The sequence below is a fragment of the Helobdella robusta genome (genome assembly GCF_000326865.2).
Source record: "Helobdella robusta unplaced genomic scaffold HELROscaffold_74, whole genome shotgun sequence".
NCBI lineage: Eukaryota > Metazoa > Annelida > Clitellata > Rhynchobdellida > Glossiphoniidae > Helobdella > Helobdella robusta.
In genome coordinates this window covers 126,373-145,917 of record NW_008705420.1, presented here as the reverse complement: position 1 = coordinate 145,917, position 19,545 = coordinate 126,373, and the positions used below count along the sequence as shown (strand labels likewise).

At 34.7% G+C, this 19,545-nt stretch overlaps 2 protein-coding genes across 2 annotated transcripts; one reads left to right on the top strand and one right to left on the bottom strand.

Annotated features, from left to right (window-relative positions):
• Positions 1 to 779: 779 nt before the first annotated feature.
• On the bottom strand, positions 780 to 5,200 carry HELRODRAFT_194327 (hypothetical protein; the record flags this gene model as incomplete). The annotated part of the gene is made up of 8 exons (XM_009031433.1): positions 5,111 to 5,200; positions 4,249 to 4,724; positions 3,687 to 3,911; positions 2,382 to 3,541; positions 2,079 to 2,304; positions 1,795 to 2,010; positions 1,348 to 1,558; positions 780 to 925 (listed from the first exon to the last, which is right to left on the bottom strand). Exons 2-8 carry the CDS (start codon positions 4,414 to 4,416, stop codon positions 780 to 782), a joined length of 2,352 nt encoding a protein of 783 aa, XP_009029681.1. The 5' UTR covers positions 4,417 to 4,724; positions 5,111 to 5,200.
• Positions 5,201 to 10,202: 5,002 nt separating this feature from the next.
• On the top strand, positions 10,203 to 18,886 carry HELRODRAFT_194326 (hypothetical protein; the record flags this gene model as incomplete). Its single annotated transcript, XM_009031432.1, has 17 exons — positions 10,203 to 10,226; positions 11,316 to 11,417; positions 11,726 to 11,885; positions 11,990 to 12,097; positions 12,359 to 12,407; positions 12,550 to 12,635; positions 12,821 to 12,993; positions 13,260 to 13,392; positions 13,523 to 14,535; positions 14,636 to 15,097; positions 15,259 to 15,357; positions 16,204 to 16,519; positions 16,680 to 16,702; positions 16,864 to 16,975; positions 17,126 to 17,190; positions 17,293 to 17,418; positions 18,544 to 18,886. The coding sequence occupies 17 exons, from the start codon at positions 10,203 to 10,205 to the stop codon at positions 18,757 to 18,759; spliced, it is 3,267 nt and encodes a 1,088-aa protein (XP_009029680.1). The 3' UTR covers positions 18,760 to 18,886.
• Positions 18,887 to 19,545: the final 659 nt, after the last annotated feature.

Sequence of the window (19,545 nt, the reverse complement as noted above, 5' to 3'; positions counted from 1 at the left end):
ACACAAACATGAAAGTAGATATGTTGAGACAGACTATAGAAGATAAAACTTTTCAAAAAAATCACGACACAATCACGAAAATCATTCAACTTACAACTTACATACAGTTGAGTTCTTTACTTTCCAAGCAAGTATGTTATCAGTTTGTTACGATTGAACGAGGAGTTTTTAAAGCATCAGTAAAAAATTTTAAATTATAAAAAATTTCTCCTGTTCATTTCATGCACGGGCGTTCATAACTTCACCCATGCTTGCTCCCTCGTGGATGCAAGTTCTTAGATGCTCTCGTACGTTAAGTTGATTGCTTATAGTTTGAGATGATAACATTTTAACAGTAACAAATGGAAACATTCGTATCATCATCACCATCATCATCAAAATGTCCATAGACAACTAATTTGGTGCATACGTCGACAAAATCTGAAAACCAAAGAAGTTAAATTACTCTAGCAAATATAAATAAATGACCAAAGATCAGAAATAACGAAGGTAATTAGTAGCAACTTGATCGGATGATGTAAACAAAGTCGTTGGCGTGAACTAACGCGCATACGCCGAACAGACTGCTGCTGCTGCTGCTGGTTCGCTCTGTACGTGTGTGTGTGCGCTCACTTGGACGTTGTCTTCACTTCGACTGGAGCACGAGGAAGAAAATGAACAGCGAGTTGTAATATATTTTTATTCATCTATGACGAATAAAATGAAACAGCAAATGAAAGAACCAATAAAGGCAAAATGCAGATGGAAATATGGTGCATGAACGATGAATGACGATGCAGTCAAAAAGATAGATTGGAATCGGAACGTAGGCGGTTGGCTGGCGTGAAACCACTGGAACGATGCGTTATAACTTTATTCGTGCCCCATCGGAAAATTAACATTATGATAAGAACAGTATTGCCGATGTCTGCTGAAGCCTGCATGGCTGATTAGATGATTAAGCGAGTGAGTGAGTGAGTGAGTGAATAAATGGAACTTATAAAAATGACTAGACCAAGACATGAAGTGCATGAAGAGACCACACAATGATAATACCATCACAAGTGGTTCAATTCAAGGCAGCCAAAGCAAGCAAAAATATCTTCCTCGGCTGACTACACTCAAAAAAACTACAAACTACCATGCTGGAAAATAATAATTGTAATCATTGGGAACATTAAGTTAGCGTCAACGAGTTACAAACATTAGCAATATCACAAACGTTTCTAATTGTTAACAATTATTACATCAAAACATGAACAAATTAGCAACAACAACACCACCACCATCATCATCTTTTGTTGGCTGGTATGTACAGGATAGGTTTAAAGGACGATGATGTCACTGATGACAAAACGTCATTTCTACGATGATGATGGAAAGATTTGATTGGTTGGTAGATGGAAGATGTTGATGAGTTGGCTCCTTCCGATTGGCCTGGCTGGTGGTTGTCAGGGCAATCGTAAAGATTGATTGGTATGCCGTGCTGTTTCAGTTTGTTGAGTAGGACGAGCTTGTGTTGGATGGCCAGTCTCAGCAGGCTGTTCAAAGTCCTGCGCTCCAGTTCCGAAGAGGATAACTACGTTGTTGTTGTTGTTGTTGTTGTTTGAGTTGTATGTTGTGTTGTTGTTTGAGTTGTATGTGGTAGTTGTTTGAGTTGTACGTTGGGTTGTTGTTTGAATTTGATGCCTTGGACCATGATGAACAGATGAAGGGAAACGAATGAGGAGAGAGAAAAAAATAAATATAGAGGAGAAGAGAGAAAAAGGAAGAAATAAAAAAGAAATAAAAATTGAATAAAGAGGGAGGAAATACCCTTTCGTTGAGGTCATGAACTTCATCTTGGACAGCTTCACACTTCCTGTTGATGATGTTTTCTGATGACGTCATAGCGGCGTTCTTCATCATCACTTCATCCAACTCATCCTTCAATTTGGTCATCATCATCTTTTTCATCTTCATCTCTTCATCGTGGTGCCTTGTCAGCTTCGTCAGACTCTCTTCATACATCGATTTATTGGATGATATCATCTGCAAGATATCAACAGTCGTTATCATCATCTTCATCATCATCATCATCATCATCATCATCATGCGACCTGTCTTAATATAACAAGCTGTTCAGTTTTAGCAGCTAACAATGTTTGCATGCCAAGGACCTGATCATGCAGATGTTGTTGTTGTTGATGTTGTTGATGATGATGTTGTTGTTGATGTTGTTGATGACGATGTTGTTGTTGCTGATGTTGTTGCAGTTGATGATGTTGCTGTGTTTGGCCATTAAACTTAGCATCAGCCGTCCTGTCCACAACTCTGACTGAATAGCTTACAGAGGGTTCATTAATTCAATCATTATTATCATCGTATCATTTTCATCATCAACATTATCGTCATCAACACACCTCAACAAATCATTAGTTGAACCGACGACATCTAGACAGCTGATCAGTAACTTCCTCTTCCACTCTTCACCACCATCTTCACCAGCGTCTTCGTCACCGTCTTCGTCAACATCTTCACCACGGAAACGTCCACCCCCGCCACCACCACAAAGCTCCCTGTGGCATTCCACCACTCCACTCGACATTTCCTTCAAACATTCCTCAACGCGTAGAAGAGCTTTCGAGTTGGCTCTCTCAGAAGCGCAGTTGCAAATTGTCATGTAGGTTGATCTCGCTGCCTTCAACACCTCCAACAATTCTCTCTGCAACCTTCTCAACAAGTTGGCAACATTCAACTTTTTTATGTTCGTTGAGACTGTTGTTTGGGTGCATGAATCTGAGAATGATGATGTTGTCGTCTGTGTGGCTGTGGATGTTGTTGATGTGGTCACTTCTCTTACGTCGTTGTCGTCGTCCTTGTTCATTGTTTTTGGAAAGATCTGAAGCTGCAGATCTCCGATGGCGCTTCTCAACATTTCATTTTCGCTTTGCAGGGCATTCATGTTGACGAGGTAGTCGTCGCAACTCCTCATCAGCTCGCTCAGCAGGTCATCCTTCATACTCCTCATCATTTTGCTGCTGTTGAGGTCATCCACATTAATGTTGCCATCAGCCTCACTTTCCATCTGCTCTGGCTCGCCCTCGCCAAAATCCTCCTCCTCCTCCTCGTCATCATCATGCAGACCATCCAGTAATATCGTCATGTTATCAAAGGAGCAATCTTGATGGATGGATTGATAGATGGATGAATAAAGGATGGACTGATTGAGAAATGAACCTCCACCTCCATTCATTCCAATTACTTGGAGAGCATCCAACTCTCTCTTGTACGACAGGCGCATCGACCTCTCCTCGTTCAACATCTCAATTGTTGATTTCAACGTTGACTCCATGTTGCCCTTCTGTTCTTCTGCTTGCTTCAACTCGTATGAAAGTTGTTGATTTTTGGAGAGGAGTTTCTTGTTTTGCAGATCAACGATGTCGCAGTGTTGCAGAGACTTCATGAGCGAGTTGACTTGCTGTTGCAGTTGCACGTTGTCTCTTTCAACGTCATCACATGCTTTCTCGAGTTTCAACTCCTTTAACGTTGATTCCCTCAAGTCGCCCTTCAACTTTCCTATCTGAATGTAATCATGTAAAAATATTTTATTTCGTATATTTTTGTCAATTCAATTGAGAAAATTAGTTCTGTTTAATTTTCATTTTAAAATATTGAAAAAAAAAATGTTGCAGCACTAAGTAAATGAATGTTGAAACCAAACCAACCACATCGGTTTGCTCTTTGGCAAGTTTTCTCACATCATCAACAATCTCTTCCATTTTTTTCTTTTCAGCAACACACATCTCCATTTTTTGTTTCCATCTTTTTAATTCAAGTTCAAGGTCAGTCATTTTCTTCTTTACAATTTCCTGCTCAGTCAATCTTTCCATCTCATTCAAGTCGTCTGCTTCTTGCAGCTGTTGATTGTGCAGTTGCATGGATGAGACAGTCTGCGAAGTTGAAAGTGTCGGACAAAATTTCAAATTGTGCAGCTCAAACGGTGAAGGTTGCAGGCAGACATACACACAATTCAAACATCAAAGAGTGTACATACATACACACAATTTAAACATCAAAGATTGTACATACATACACACAATTTAAACATCAAAGATTGTACATACATACACACAACTGAAACAGGTGAGATTGCACATACACACAACAAATAAAATTTGGCATTGAATTTATCATTATGCATAGTAAGTTAATTACTTCAACTAAATTAGTTAAACAAATCATACTAAATTATCTTTAGGAGGAGTTATATTGAACTTGTTTAAAAACCTGCTTAGCTGTTTGTAACTTCTGTTGCAACAACTCAATGCAGGTCTCCTTCTCATCGAGCACAACCTTCAAACCCTCTCTCTCTGCCAACAAATCCTTTAAATTCCATTCACCATCATCATCATCTATCTTCTCTGCAGTCAACAACCCAAATTTGGTAGAGAGCATATTGTATTTGACCAATATATGTACGTTAACTAAAGGAAAAGTGGCTTCAATTTACTTTTGAAGTTGTTTAAGAAACTGCTATTGTATTTTGTTTAATGTTTGTTTTTTAATAATGCTGAATTCTAATTATTATAAAATATTATTATAGCTTGCTATAAAATTCTCCTAATCATTAATAACAGTCCAAAATTCATTTTCAATCACATTAAAATTGTCAGAAATAAAGAACTAAGGTGAAGAGGTCAGATTAGGCAGTTCCAGCATTGAGATGATAAGACTACTATATGTAGAAGATGGACTGCATGTTTCTGTGAAAATAAATAAAATTAGCATAACTAATAAGATTAAATCTTAATCTTTTTCAAGACATTAAAAAAAAGTCATTTGATTAGTTAAGAAGAAGATCAATAATTAACTTTAGTCTTCAAGACAAATGATTTAAAATTTTAAACATTAATTAAATTAATTATAAATAATATTAACTTGAATTTTGTTTACAAGATTAATTTTAATCATTGTCCATTGTTCAACATTCATCATTCATAAAAATAAATTAACAGGCTAACTAACTAACTAACTGACTAACCACTACTAATTAATTTTAATAAATAAATTAAAAAAAGCTAATAAAAAAGACTGTTACCCAGATTAATAAATGAATAACTGAACGTTAGATAATTTTTTAATTACCAACAGTTGAATCTTAAGAAGGCGGAGATGAAACTTTCGACCGTTCAGTTATCACCCCGGACCAACAGACGCCACGAGCACACACAACTGCAGTAGCCATTCGTTATTTATTGCATTTACTTACAGATTAGCATTAAATTTTTAAAAGTAAATTCCACTTCGAAGCATTAAAAAGAAAATAGAAATTAGATGAAAAGTTTACATCACAAGAATGTTCCTAGAATTACATTATTGCCCTTAACTACCTATAAAATAAAATTACTCTCAACTTTAGTAATAATAAATTAAAATGTGTAATGAGAATAAAATTACGCTCAGAAACTAATACATGTGTTTATGTATTTATTTGTGTGTGTGTGTAATACGCAGATGCATGTAATGTGGGTGCAAGAAAAAATAGAAGCGATAAACTTACGTATAAATTATTATAAAACTTTCTAAATAAAAGAATTAAAAAAGTGAACGGCATTTAGTGAGAAGCCCCCTCGCCACGTCAAGGCAGCCGTTCATGAGGGGGTTAATAATAAGTGCACGCGTCTCAAATTAGTTATATAAATAATCCTATCTACCTATTCAAGTGCCTTAGCTAATAACGTCTAAGCCTCAACTTACCTATTCATTACAATTAAGTTCTAGCTTACCTAAAATTATAAAACTCAAGAGCCCAATTCATTCGCCTACCGGCCCCACCCCACCACCTACATAATGCCTTGGGCTCCAACTTAGTAAAAAAAATGTAAAACTTAAACCATAAATCTATTAATGACTATGTGTGTACAACGTAGCCTTAACTTACCTATTCGTTACATTACGGTCTTAGCTTACCTAAAATTACAAAACTCAAGAGCCCAATTCATTCGCCAATCGGCCCCACCCCACCACCTACATAATGCCTTGGGCTCCAACCTAATAATAATAATTTAAACTTAATAATTAACCTACCTATCGATACACTTACAACATTTAATTTACATTACAAGATTGTTCCTAGAATTGCATTATTACCCTTAACTACCTATAAATTTAAATTACTCTCAACCTTAGTAATAATAAATTAGAATGTGTAATGAAAACAAAATTACGCTTAGAAACTAATACATGTGTTTATGTATGTATTTGTGTGTGTGTGTGTGTGTGTAATACGCTAATGCGTGTAATGTGGGTGCAAGAAAAAATAGAAGCGATAAACATACGCGCCTACCTATTCAACTACATTAGTGTTGGATGCTTCCTATCTATCCTACATACAATTAAATTTACTCCTATCTAACTTACCTATAAAGCTACCTAATGTAATGTGTGTGTTTGAGTAGGTGTGCTAAATGACGCATCTTAAATAAATAAAAATAAAAATGGTAAAATAGAAAGAAAGACTAAAACATAGAGAGTAAGACCTGAAGGAATAAAAATATATATTACAATCAATAAATAAAAATCCCACTGAAACCAGGAACCACCGCGTACCTGCTGAATGTATGGTGTGAAACAAAACAAAAACACAAAACGAAAAACACACCACAAAGTAGAGTAAAAGAATAGAAGTCCCTAACCTACCTATGTAATTAAATTACCTTATGCCCTAGCCTACCTATATAATAAATTAATTTTTAATCTCACTTACCTATGTTTTACTAACTTAACTAAGACTTATGAAGAAAGAGAAAAAGGAGTAAAACAAAACATAAAATATTACCACACAAACAAACATGATGTATGTAATGTTTGTATGAGCAACCGCTAAAGAACCCACCTAAAATTAAAAAAATTCCACATACAAACACACAAACCACAGACAAACATACAAACTCTATATAAATCTATATAGCCGCGCAACTCTATATAACTCTATATAAATCTATATAGCCGCGCAACTCTATATAACTCTATATAAATCTATATAGCCGCGCAACTCTATATAACTCTATATAAATCTATATAGCCGCGCAACTCTATATAACTCTATATAAATCTATATAGCCGCGCAACTCTATATAACTCTATATAACTCTATATAACTCTATATAACTCTATATAACTCTATATAACTCTATATAACTCTATATAACTCTATATAACTCTATATAACTCTATATAACTCTATATAACTCTATATAACTCTATATAACTCTATATAACTCTATATAACTCTATATAACTCTATATAACTCTATATAACTCTATATAACTCTATATAACTCTATATAACTCTATATAACTCTATATAACTCTATATAACTCTATATAACTCTATATAACTCTATATAACTCTATATAACTCTATATAACTCTATATAACTCTATATAACTCTATATAACTCTATATAACTCTATATAACTCTATATAACTCTATATAACTCTATATAACTCTATATAACTCAATATAACTCTATAATAAAATAAATAAAAATAAAAAATTTTAAAAAATAAAATAAATGAGATCAGACAGACTGCTTCAAGCGAGGCAGAATGCCTGATCTGATTTTCATGTTGTCTCAGCTCCTATTTATACTCGTTTCAACCATACATTTTTATCATTTCAATCATTCACATCAGTAAAAAACTTATTTAATGTATGTATTACGCTATGATACAGTCTTAACCACAATGCTAACCGTACTAAATTGACGTCATCGAACGAGCGCCTTCGAAACTTTCTGATTGGCAGGTTGAATCTGCTATATTGCTTTTTTATATAAACATATAATCTTGTTAATTGGTTGTATACATGGGTTCTAGTTACTTCGCGAAAAATTCAGAGACCACACCTTGCTTAACATCCGATTCCAAGCTGAGCCAAGTCAAGCTGAGCCAATATGCGTAGATTTATAAGCGCTTTTATATTAAAATTTTGTTCGTTTTATATATATATTATATAAATTCATTGTTTATATATATATATATATATAATATAAATTCATTGTAAAAGCAACAGTAATCAGTACTACATATATACGCAAGCTGTTCAAATTTTTCGGGGAGAATTCAAAATAGTTTGAGACCACACCTTGCTTAACATCCGATTCCAAGCCGAGCCGAGCCAAGCCAAGCTGAGCCAATATGCGTAGATTTATAAGCGCTTTTATGTTAAAATTTTGCTCGCTTTATATACGAACATCCCAATATAACAAATTCTCCATCCTATTTTTGATGCTTTTTAATCAGTCAGGTCACAATCATCATCATCGATATCGCAATGAAATCAAATTGAAATTTTTTTAAATTGTTATTAAAAATAACTAGTATATGGTTAGTAAAAAGTTTAAATTCTTCTGAGAGAATTCAAAATAATTTGAAACTACACTATAACACAATTGTACAATTTAAATGTGTAAATACAACATTAAAAATGTATTATAACTACGTAATCTATCTATTTCTTTATTTAGTTTTGCCTGCCTATGATATTTGGTCAAATTTATTTGATAGGAATTGAATATAACTTTTATATCGGCTGATTAACTACCATGCAGTAAAATAACTACTGTTAACATGACGTCATTTCCTCCAACGATTTTGCAACGAATTACCAATCCTATTTAATAAATTTTATTTGATGTTTTTTTAATTAGTCAGGTCACATCGATATCGCAATGAAACCAAATTTAGAATATTCTAATTTTTGAAAAAAGTATTTTGATTCATTTTATGATACTACTTTGTTCAATAAGATACTGTTTGATACAGGGCCGGGTTATTTGTCTTACGTGGATTATTAGCAGCTGATGAAAAGAAGAAATTTACTACAGATAATCTGACGGGGGCAGTTAATGTTTTTCGGTCACATCATGCGGGAGGAAAGATTTAAAAAACTAACGACTACTGGAAAGATTGTAGGAAAAAGAGATCGCGGTCAACAACGAATAACATTTGTGAAGTACTCATGTCACTTTTTGAATATCACCACATTTCAACTTTTACAAAGTGTTAAACATCATATTTCGTGGAGGTCGATGGCCGTCATTGTCTGAAAGGATGAGGCATGTGAAAGAAAGAAGAATCCTTTCAAGCAGTTTATATTATACAGTTTATATTCAAATTAACAAAAATAATTTTGAAATACATAATTTAATTTAATTACTACATTGTTTTAAACATAATAAGTCAAGTAAATATTTCTTATAGCGTATTTGTTAAAACCCATGCTATTTCATAAGTAAGCTAATAAGCCAAGTCAAATAGCTCGACTCCTTTAACCTTAACGTATACTAACTCTTTGCATAAATCGCATGTCTTTTAGTAAATAGTGAGCGATATTAAAAATGTATAAATGTTGATAAAACAAAAAAAATAGTCAACTTAATCATCCGCCGGATTCCCTGAAAACAGTTTTAAAACGACTTTTCAGTTTATACTTTACTTCCAAACTTCCTGGCTACTTTTTACAATCAATATTATAATTTTTACTGAAGTTTTATAAATTTATTTATTTTATTATAATTTATTTATATTTAATTTACTTGAAAAATAATATATAAATAAATAATAAAAGAATAAAATTTATTTATCTTTAAAACAAAAATTGATGTTTAAAAAAGTAAAGTTGTGTTTTATTCTATTTCACCATGGCACCATATAACATTTTAATTAATTAAATTAAATTTTAATCAATTTTATAATTGATTAAATTTAAATAAAAATTGAAAGTTTTTTCAGCTTTTCTCTTCCAGGTCTCTATTCTTTTTGTTTTTAAATTTAATTAATTAATTTATTTATTTATTAGTTGTCTTTTTTTTAATTTTCAATTTTTTTTAAAGAAAATCTTTTCTAACTTTTCTCATCTGTGTGTGTGTTGTGTGGTGTGTGTGTGTGTGTGTGTGTGTGTGCATGCGTGACTCCTCTCTTCTATCACAAAGACTACAAACAAATAAATTCTAAATTATCTTCGAAATTAATTTAAATACTCATTAGTTAAACTTAAAGTAGAATCAAATATAAAAGCAAAAACTAAGCAGTTTATTGCTATGTTACTGCCAATAAATAGATGTTTTTTATTAGATGCCTATACCTCACATTAAATTATTTCATTTTAAAACTGTTACATTCTGGTATAGCAAATACAATTTTTACTTTATTATTCACCAATTGAAAGGAAGAGATGAACTTGGAAGGACAAAGTGAGGTTTGTGCTAGTGAGAGGACATTCGCAAAACCACAAAAAACCAGCAAAAAGTCTGCAAGAAAATCTTCTCCGTGTAGCAAAAAATGTCTCTGCATGTTAATTTAGTTCTTATACCTAGATTATTAGGAAATTTACATACATAAATACATGTTATATATATATATATATATATATATATATATATATATACAGTGTTGTATAGATTACTTTTGGAAAGTAATCTGATTACAAATTACAAATTACTTTTAAAATTAGCTTGAGACTACAAATTACAGATTACTTTGCAATGATGTGTCCGATTACAGATTACATCATCAAACTTTTTGAAATTACAGATTACATCATAAGAATTTTATTTAATGAATGTCAAATAGTTTTATGAATTATTGAATTATTAAATTGTAATTATTCATAAAATAATTTAAAAAATTGCATTTTTTTTAAATTTCATGAAATTTCAAACAAGTTTGAACCAGAAGCGACTTTGCTTATCCTGCTTCATAACGTTTTTGAGCAGACCAACTTTTTAACATTACGTGGGCGGTCTAATTAAAAAGCACACGACGTCAATGGATAAACTATTTCTTTTGAATAAGTCTTTTTTTTAGTTTTTTAACTTTAAATTTTAAAAATCTTAGGTATTGTTGTCATTAAAGTAATCTAAAATAAAGTAATCGTGACACCTATTTAGATTACAGATTACACAAAAAATGTAATTTGATTACAGATTACTTTTATAAATGATGCGATTACAGATTCAAAAAAATGTAATCGATTACTATACGACACTGTATATAAATATATATATATATATAATATATATATATATGATATATATATATTTTTTTTATGAAGATATTTATTCAGCTTATTTAAATAAGTTTTTATCCGATTTCAAGATATTATTTTGAATGTGATGATGATCAATAAAAGAATATAAAAGATGTCATATAAAAATTCAATGAAAGTTGCAATATAAGATGCCAGCCTAAATGAATAAATGTGTGTTTTTTATTTTTCTTGCTGTAATTATACTTCAATAGCTGATTAACATATCTGCAATAATATGTAATTAATGAAAAAGTCAAGGCTGATGATCAGCTGATGCTGGAGTGTAAGAGAGCTGTTGTTAAGCGCAGGGAGTCATGGAAAGTTAACGACATCAACAGTTTCTTTGAAGCTCTTTTTGAAGTCTGTGTTCTTGTGTGTCCTTGTATGGTGTCAGTGTGTGTGTATGTGTGCGCGTGTGTGTATGTTTGCGCGTGTGTGTGCTGGTATGTGTCTGTGTGTGTGTGTGTGTGTGTGTGTGTGTGTGTGTGTGTGTGTGTGTGTGTGTGTGTGTGTGTGTGTGTGTGTGTGTGGTGTTGTAATGCATTGTAGAGTAATTAAGAAAGAAATACAGTGTCATCATCAATTGTGTTGTTGTCATTTTTTTTTATAATGGAATGTTGAACTCATCATTAAGTTTAAATTTCACTGAATTTGGTCTTACCATTCAGCATGGCAAGGACTTTGACGCCATCCAGTTGACCATGGCCAACAAGAGTAGGAGAACCACGAAGGAACGGCGGAACGTGAAAAGTAAGGAACAAATCCGACACTTCTATTACAGAACCTGGCACAAAATATCGCAATATATCAACCTCAACAATGTCGATGGTTCGTCTGCTGCTGCCGTTGCTCTGATGATGATGCTGATGATGTTGTGAAGATGTTGTTTTGATGTAATGATGCTTTTGTTGTTATTTTTTGTATTGTTGAAGATGTTGATGTCACGAGTGCCTTTATTTCATATCCAGAAAGTCGAAAGCAAAATATGGAGTTGAAGGCAGTGCTATGTTATGGCGAGATAAGGAAGAAAGTTAAAATAAGTTCGTTTGCGTCCTGCTTTATCTGTTTCCTCATTTGTAAATGTAAGCATATAAAGTTATATAAATTCCCGTTCCAATGCTCACCTCTAAACCACAAATAATCCTTCAAACAGCACTGTTTAGCCACCCTTGTGTGTAATACAACCACGAATATAACACACACACACGCATAAATATTAGATTCATGGGATGGTATTAATTTGTAATTTGATTTTGGATTTTAAAAGATTAAAAAATAAATTTAAAATGTATTTTTTTTAGGTTTTGATGAGAAATTTGGACAGAAATTAAATGAACTTTTCTGTAACGGGTTGCTTATTTCAGTTATTATTTAAATGATTTTTGATGTTCATGCAGTATTAGAAATTATTGTTTTCGTCATCATGCTTCCTTATCTCGCCATAACATAGCACTGCCTTCATCTCGCCATCATCACATCTCCACATCATCAGATCAACCATGATTCGTATGAGAGGTAGGAGATGCCTTGTCAAAGTCCCATGTTGCCCAGCGTTCAAAAAGATCAACAATCAAACAGGTTCCCGCAGCAACAACAACAACAAATCATATCAATTTCAGCATCATCTCTATCACCATCATCATTTTCATTTTGTTGTCATTATGAATTTTTTCTTTTTTCTATCCATCGCCCCACTTATTTTTCTCATCATCACCTTCGCAGCCCTAACCCCGCCATCATTTCATCATCTATCCACTTCGCAGTGGATCCCTGCTTGAAGTTGCCTGACGAGATATCGGTGGAGTTGTTGCCACGCAGGAATGATTCCTGGCTGTACGTACAGCTACTCTCACACAATCCTCGCATTCGGGTCAGCGTCGGCTTGGACCAGGTCCTTCTCTGCCTCATCAACTGCCTCCAAGATAAGTGGAAGCATGTCAGTCTCTTGATGTTGTTGTTGATGTTGATAACATAATATAATGTCCGGTTCAAGTGCTCCACAAAAACAGCTCAATGTAAAAATTAAATGAGAAAATTGTAGCTCAAGTTGAAGAAAAATAAATAAATAAAATACAGAGATGAAACCAAACATTGCTATCGCGTGAACTATCGCGTCGTGCTATTTTAATGAATTAATTAAAAATAAAATTTGTTGTTGTCGTTTGTTTCATTTGGTTCCATTGTAGATATTTTTCTTGTCAGCCTCTCGGGACCAAGGTGCTGATATATTTTGACAATGACTACATCTACAACAGCCAAGTCAGCAACAATAACCACATCAACAACAACATCACCAACAACAATAACTTGGACACCAACAGCTCCAGCAGACTGGGTCAGTTTTTAACTTTAACCCTTTCTATTTTATTATCTTTTATAGCTTATCTTTTTAAACTTGTTGATGTGAAACTCTTCATTTCAAGTTTTTAAATTTTGTATAATCCTGACCCGATTGAACCCAAAAGAAACATCAGGAACGGCAGCAGGGGGTGCAGGGCTTGCCACCAGCACGAACTTGGACACCGCAGACACTAATGTTGAGAACTTCTCTGAACTCTTGAATGAAGTGTTGGGAGATAATGATGGCGAGAAGAGAGGGCGAGAGAAAGTGATGGCTGGGAAGAGGAAGAAATTGAGCGATGATGAGGATGAGGATGAAGATGATAGCGATGATGGGGAATTGGATAATATCGAAGAAGAAGAAGAAGACGATGATGATGATAATGAGAGGAATGATAGATTTAATAATGAAGATGCACGTGTGGGTGCCACTGACAAGTGCAACGAGGGAGAACACCGAGCAGGTGGTTATCGCACCGCTGATGATGACGATGATGATGGTGATGATGAAGATGAAGAAGAAGAGAATGGCGATGATGATGGTGATGATGATGATGACAGTAATGAAAATGATGCTGGAAATGTTGAAGATGGCGATAATGTGGAGGCAGTTGACGAGGAGGGCGATGACAACAGGAACGGGAATGAAAAGACGGACGAGAAAGAAGATGAAGAGGATGAAAATGGCAGCGATGAAGACAACCACTTTGAGGATGTTGATGATGACGATGATGAGGATGGATTGAAGATGAGGATGAAGATGATGTACTTGCGTGGAGCTGATGAAGAATTAAGTGGTAAGATATCGTTCAGGGACTTGTACACATTCCTATCATGCCCTAATGTCATCCAGCTGAGATATGCCTGCCTCCACAACTATCAATATGAACGCTGGAAGTCCAACAACATCAACAACATCAACAACAACATCAACAACATCAACAACAACATCAACATCAACAACATCAACAACAACATCAACAACAACAACATCAACAAAGACGTCGACAATCACGACAACAATGTCGACAACGATGGGATGAACTTTGAAGATCGGAGCAAAAATTTTGAAATGATGAGCAGTCGACTGCGTACCCTCTGTGAAGTGGCCATGAGAGAATTCCTTCCTCTTTTTAACGTTGGTGATCGTAGCAATGATGACGTTGTTGATGATGATGATGATGACGACGATGATGATGATGATGACGAAAATGATGATGATGATCCTTTCTCTGCAGATCCCCAAAAGTAAAGACGAACAATTGAAAACCACACAGAGGCTTGATGATTCCAAGTTGTTGACAGCAGTTGAAAATGTTTCGGCGACTTTATCCTCACCAACAACACCAACATCAACTGCACTAACATCTACACCATCAACAACTTCACCATCACCAACATTGTTTGATGTAATGGCGGGAAGCTGCAATAAAAACCGAGCTACTGCAGAAAGTTTCGTGATGCCTACGTCATCGTCGTCGTCGTCATCATCATTCTCATTCAGAATTCCTCAAAGCTTGCCTGCCAGACATCACGCCCAACACCAACAACAAGCGTCCCTTCATTCGCATCTGAAACTTTCTCAACAAGTTTCAACACAGCAGCAACAAGACACAACATCGCAACAAACTGCACAGCCACGCAATGCTGACAAGAAAATTGTTGATGCATCTTCCCTCATGAAACTTCCCATCTTTCAAGTTTGTTTGTGTGTTTGGTAGGTTTGGTGTGTGTGTGTTATGTCGAATTACTTCAACTTTCTTTATGATTTTAAATTGGGTTATTTATAAAATTAAACAAGATAAATTCAAAGTTTTAAATTTAAAACATCAAACGAAGCAACAAACACCTGCCCATTCAGAGGAAGAATGAATCCTTCCTATCGAGGAGGACCCGCAGAAGACCAGCGCACCACAGCAACAATGCTCCACCGACACAACGAACATTGTTACCGAAAACAGTAAGTACGAGTTAAAAATCTTGTTCATGAAATTTATAGATGGGAACCGAGCTGAACTTTGAACCTGCTGGCTTCGAACTGCACCAAACTGGTGTGGCATGTTTACAAAATGTTCCATATCGCACGTCTTTGAAAAACTGGGTTGTTGGCACCTGTGGAATGTGCTGATGGTAGAAGATTTGAAACGACGTTTTGTGTTATCTCTTCGTAACCATTGCTGTTGTATGTGTCGTAAAGAACTTTGTTGTGATATTTTTAGCTTTTATTTTAGGTCCCGCTTAAAGTTTGGCCATTATTCAAAATTGAACTGGATTTCGTGATTAGGCCTGATTTTTATTTCAAAATTGTCACCTAAGTTTTAATGTTTGAACATATTTTTGTTATTGTGTTAGCACATCAATACATTCATTTGTCTGCAGTGTTAAGTTTAAGAGGTATTTCAAACAATTAATTGAGTAGCAGTTCTTAGACAGTAATTAATTACTCTGTCGCGATGATTAGTAGTTTACAAATTGAATTACTTTGACAAAAAGTTGCTTCTTCGATCGTTATTTTTGTGCAGTATACTCGAGCTCCTCTAACCTCTTTAATCTACTTCCTTCCTTATTGATAAAAATGAAAAATGTCGTAATTCGCTTATTGGGCCCGTAAATTTGTACATGCAAGATGCTTTGAATGGAGACACATCTGTCGGGTGAAAGTTGACAGACTCATCAGGCACTTTTGGGCTGATCGGGCTAACAATAAAGACATGCAGAACAAACAGTTTTTTCGTTACACGCGGAATGATGCGTCCTGCAGAAGGAGTCGAGTAGCAATGTATTAAATGATTAATTATTCATTAAGGAGTCTGAACTTGCGGACTGGTTGGCTTCGAGTGTCATCATCATCAACACCATCACACCATCGTCTTTGTCATCGTTATCAGCACCTTCAACAGTGGCAACGCCATTATCATCATCATCGATGACGTCATCATCAAAGTTGATAACAATGGACCCAGCTGAACTGAAGCCATCCTTCCGAAGAATTGTTCCCATCACGCTCAACGTTTCGTCGGCATCATCGTCGTCGTCGTCGTCTCCGAGTGTCAACAGCGCTACCACAACCACTACAACTACCGCAATTATTTCATCACTGCCAACCGCATCAACGCCCCAGTGTAAGTTATTTAAATGATCCAGTTTGTTTTTGTTATGATGATGATGATGACAATGTTGATGATGATGATGATGAGGACAATATTGATGATAATATTCATTATTATTTTGGCTATGTTAATGATAATTACGATACATTATTATAACTTTTTAACAATGCAGATGGCACTGAGACTTCTTTCAGAGTGAGCTGTTCATTCATTTTGTTCAATCACTCATTCATTTTGTTCATTCGTTCATTTTGTTCAATCACTCATGCATTTTGTTCATTCGTTCACTTTGTTGCTTCTCGCTGTGTTGCACCAGCGTATTCATTAACCAACTTAACAACTTAATAACCGGCCAGGTTATTACAGGCTCTGATGTCTTTTTAAATGTTCACGAAGATTCCATGTCCAATGACGTGGCTACTGCTGCTGCTGCTGCTGCTGCCAGCAACAACCACATCAGCTCAGAAGGTCATGATGATGATGGTGGTGGTGATGATGGTGGTTGTGGTGAGGATAATGATGCTGATGAACATGAGGGTAATGATGGTGATGAGAAATATTATATGTGCTCACACTTAATTTACGCTTGTATTTATAACATTTTGCATTCAATTTTAGAATCTTTGTTGACTGCAACGTCACACGGCAAACCAGTTATTTGTGATCTTTGGAGAAACGCAGATGTTTGTTATTTTTTTTGCTTTTTATCCTTGCTGTTGTTTGTTAATTATTTATTGTTTATTTTAACGATGCAAACAATCCTGATAATTACAAAAACATTTCAGCTTTCTAAAAACTTTTCTGTATCTTTGGCATTTGGAAAAATGACGTCATCAACCGCGCAACATCAACAACACCAACACTTGTTTCTATCTGAATTGTCCAGGGAATCCAGTCATTCTAAGCTAGATGTAAGTCCTCTCTGGTTGTATGGATGATTTTCTTGATGAGATTGCTGGGAACATGAAAATATTGACATGACAGGATGAACTATTGATTAAACTTGTATTGAAATGATGATGAAAGCCCTTAAACACCAAAGGAAAAAAATAACGTTGAACACGGTTGGGTCGCCACATCGACTTACGGAGTTTAAACCGCCATTTAGTGTCATACATTTTCTATTTTTTCTTCAAAATCACTTTTTTAATAATAAAAAATAAGCGCTGAATTTTTAAAAATGAAAAATATTACATCGATTCGTTTTTAATCATAGGGAAAGTAACACTGATTCGTTTGCATTAAATCGGCCATTTGGTTTTGAGTTTTAAATATTATTTTGTATGTCTATTCTCTATGTTCAAAAAACTTTAGGTGTTATTCTTGAAATTTTTGGTGGCGATGATGACACCGAAATGGATGGAGATGAAAGTATGTGTGCCTATCTGAGGCTGGCTGTGGGAATAAAGATGGAAGAGATTCATCGTCATGTTTGAAGAAAATAAATTATTGCTGAAAAATTTACAGAAGTTTTAACGGATGAGAAAATGGATGAAAATGATAACTGGTGCTCGCTTTCTGGCGGTTAATATTGAATAACACGCAGAAGAATGCAGTAATTCAATAATTGAATGGGTTTGTGGGACTTAAGAATGCAGTACATTTTTTGGCAATGTACACCACACGGAAACGTACGCTTCGTTGGAAAAATGTGTTTTTCCATGAATGAATTATATTATAATTCATTCTGTGGCAGGAATTACTGGGTTAAAAAAACTGTAAAAGAACATTATTAAAAGTTTTGGAGTTATGTGGTGTAGAAGTTGATTAACATGAGGATTTAAAGCTGGTACCTGAGCCGGTACCTACATGTCAACCGACAAGCAAGTTTCGAAACCGACTGAGTTGTAGAAAATGTTTTTCATAATAAAGCGATCCAGCATTGTAACAAATGATGTATCAACTGTCCGTGTCATTTGCCAATGCTATGACTGCTAATTTCATGTAGATTCGTAATTTAAAATCAATAAATTGTTCTATGCTACTCAATTTGGTGTTCAAGGGTTTAATTGATATTGAAATGATGATTGAACAAGGTGGATTCAACCTTCCAATGTCTCCTGAACGAAAGTAGTTTGGACTACGCTGCAAAGTTTGCAGATATCGCTGCCATGTTGTCGTCGTCGTCTTCGTCTTCGCCACATCATCCTCCCGCCCAACCACCATCAACATCATCATCTTGGCTACCACCACAAGAAATTTTAACTTCGTCGTCATCATCGTTGTCTTCATCATCTTCTTTCAAAATTTAGACAATATTTATTTATATGTACTTGTACGTATATTCCTCTTTCATTAATTTATCAATAATAAATCCAATTATTACGGAGAATTCATTTTATAAACTTTCTGCTTTGAGGCCTAATAAATTGTTAAGAATAATTTGTGGATGATTATTATATTATTATTTGATGGAAGGACACACACAGACACATTACGGAAGGAATGTGTACACACGCACAAGCAGGCACATACGCAAACAACCAAATTATATTAAGTATTTTTGTTTATTTTGTACGTTTGCCAGTCATCAACGAATAACTTCTGACGTCATCGTCGAGCAATTATCACTGGTTGGTTAGGTGCCGTGCAATTCTTATTGGTTGGTTAGTTGTGTCGCGTGACTTGAATGACAGAAAGCGATTGTCCTATCAATTTCAACGCGTCTATTGTATTTATATTCTGCTACATGTAACGAAAATATCGATGGAAATTCTTTAAATTACTCCCCAATTATAAAAACAGCGCGTTATTAAAACGTCGTCGCTCGCTGTCGTTGTTTTTCAAATGTTGATGTTTTAGTTGAAGTAAATTGTATGGAAGTTTGTGGTGCGCAACGAATTGTACGATGACTGACTGGTTCGTTATTATTCAGTTGGTACGTGTTTGCTGCTTGTCTGCACTTTCATTGTTTGCTCGTGTGTTTGTCTGTTTGTGTGTGGCCAGTTATCGGCTTGCGTGTAGAAGTTAATTCAGTAACGATAGGCATCAAGTAACTAATAAGGTCGTATGCGTAGAACTGTTTTTATAATTTTTGT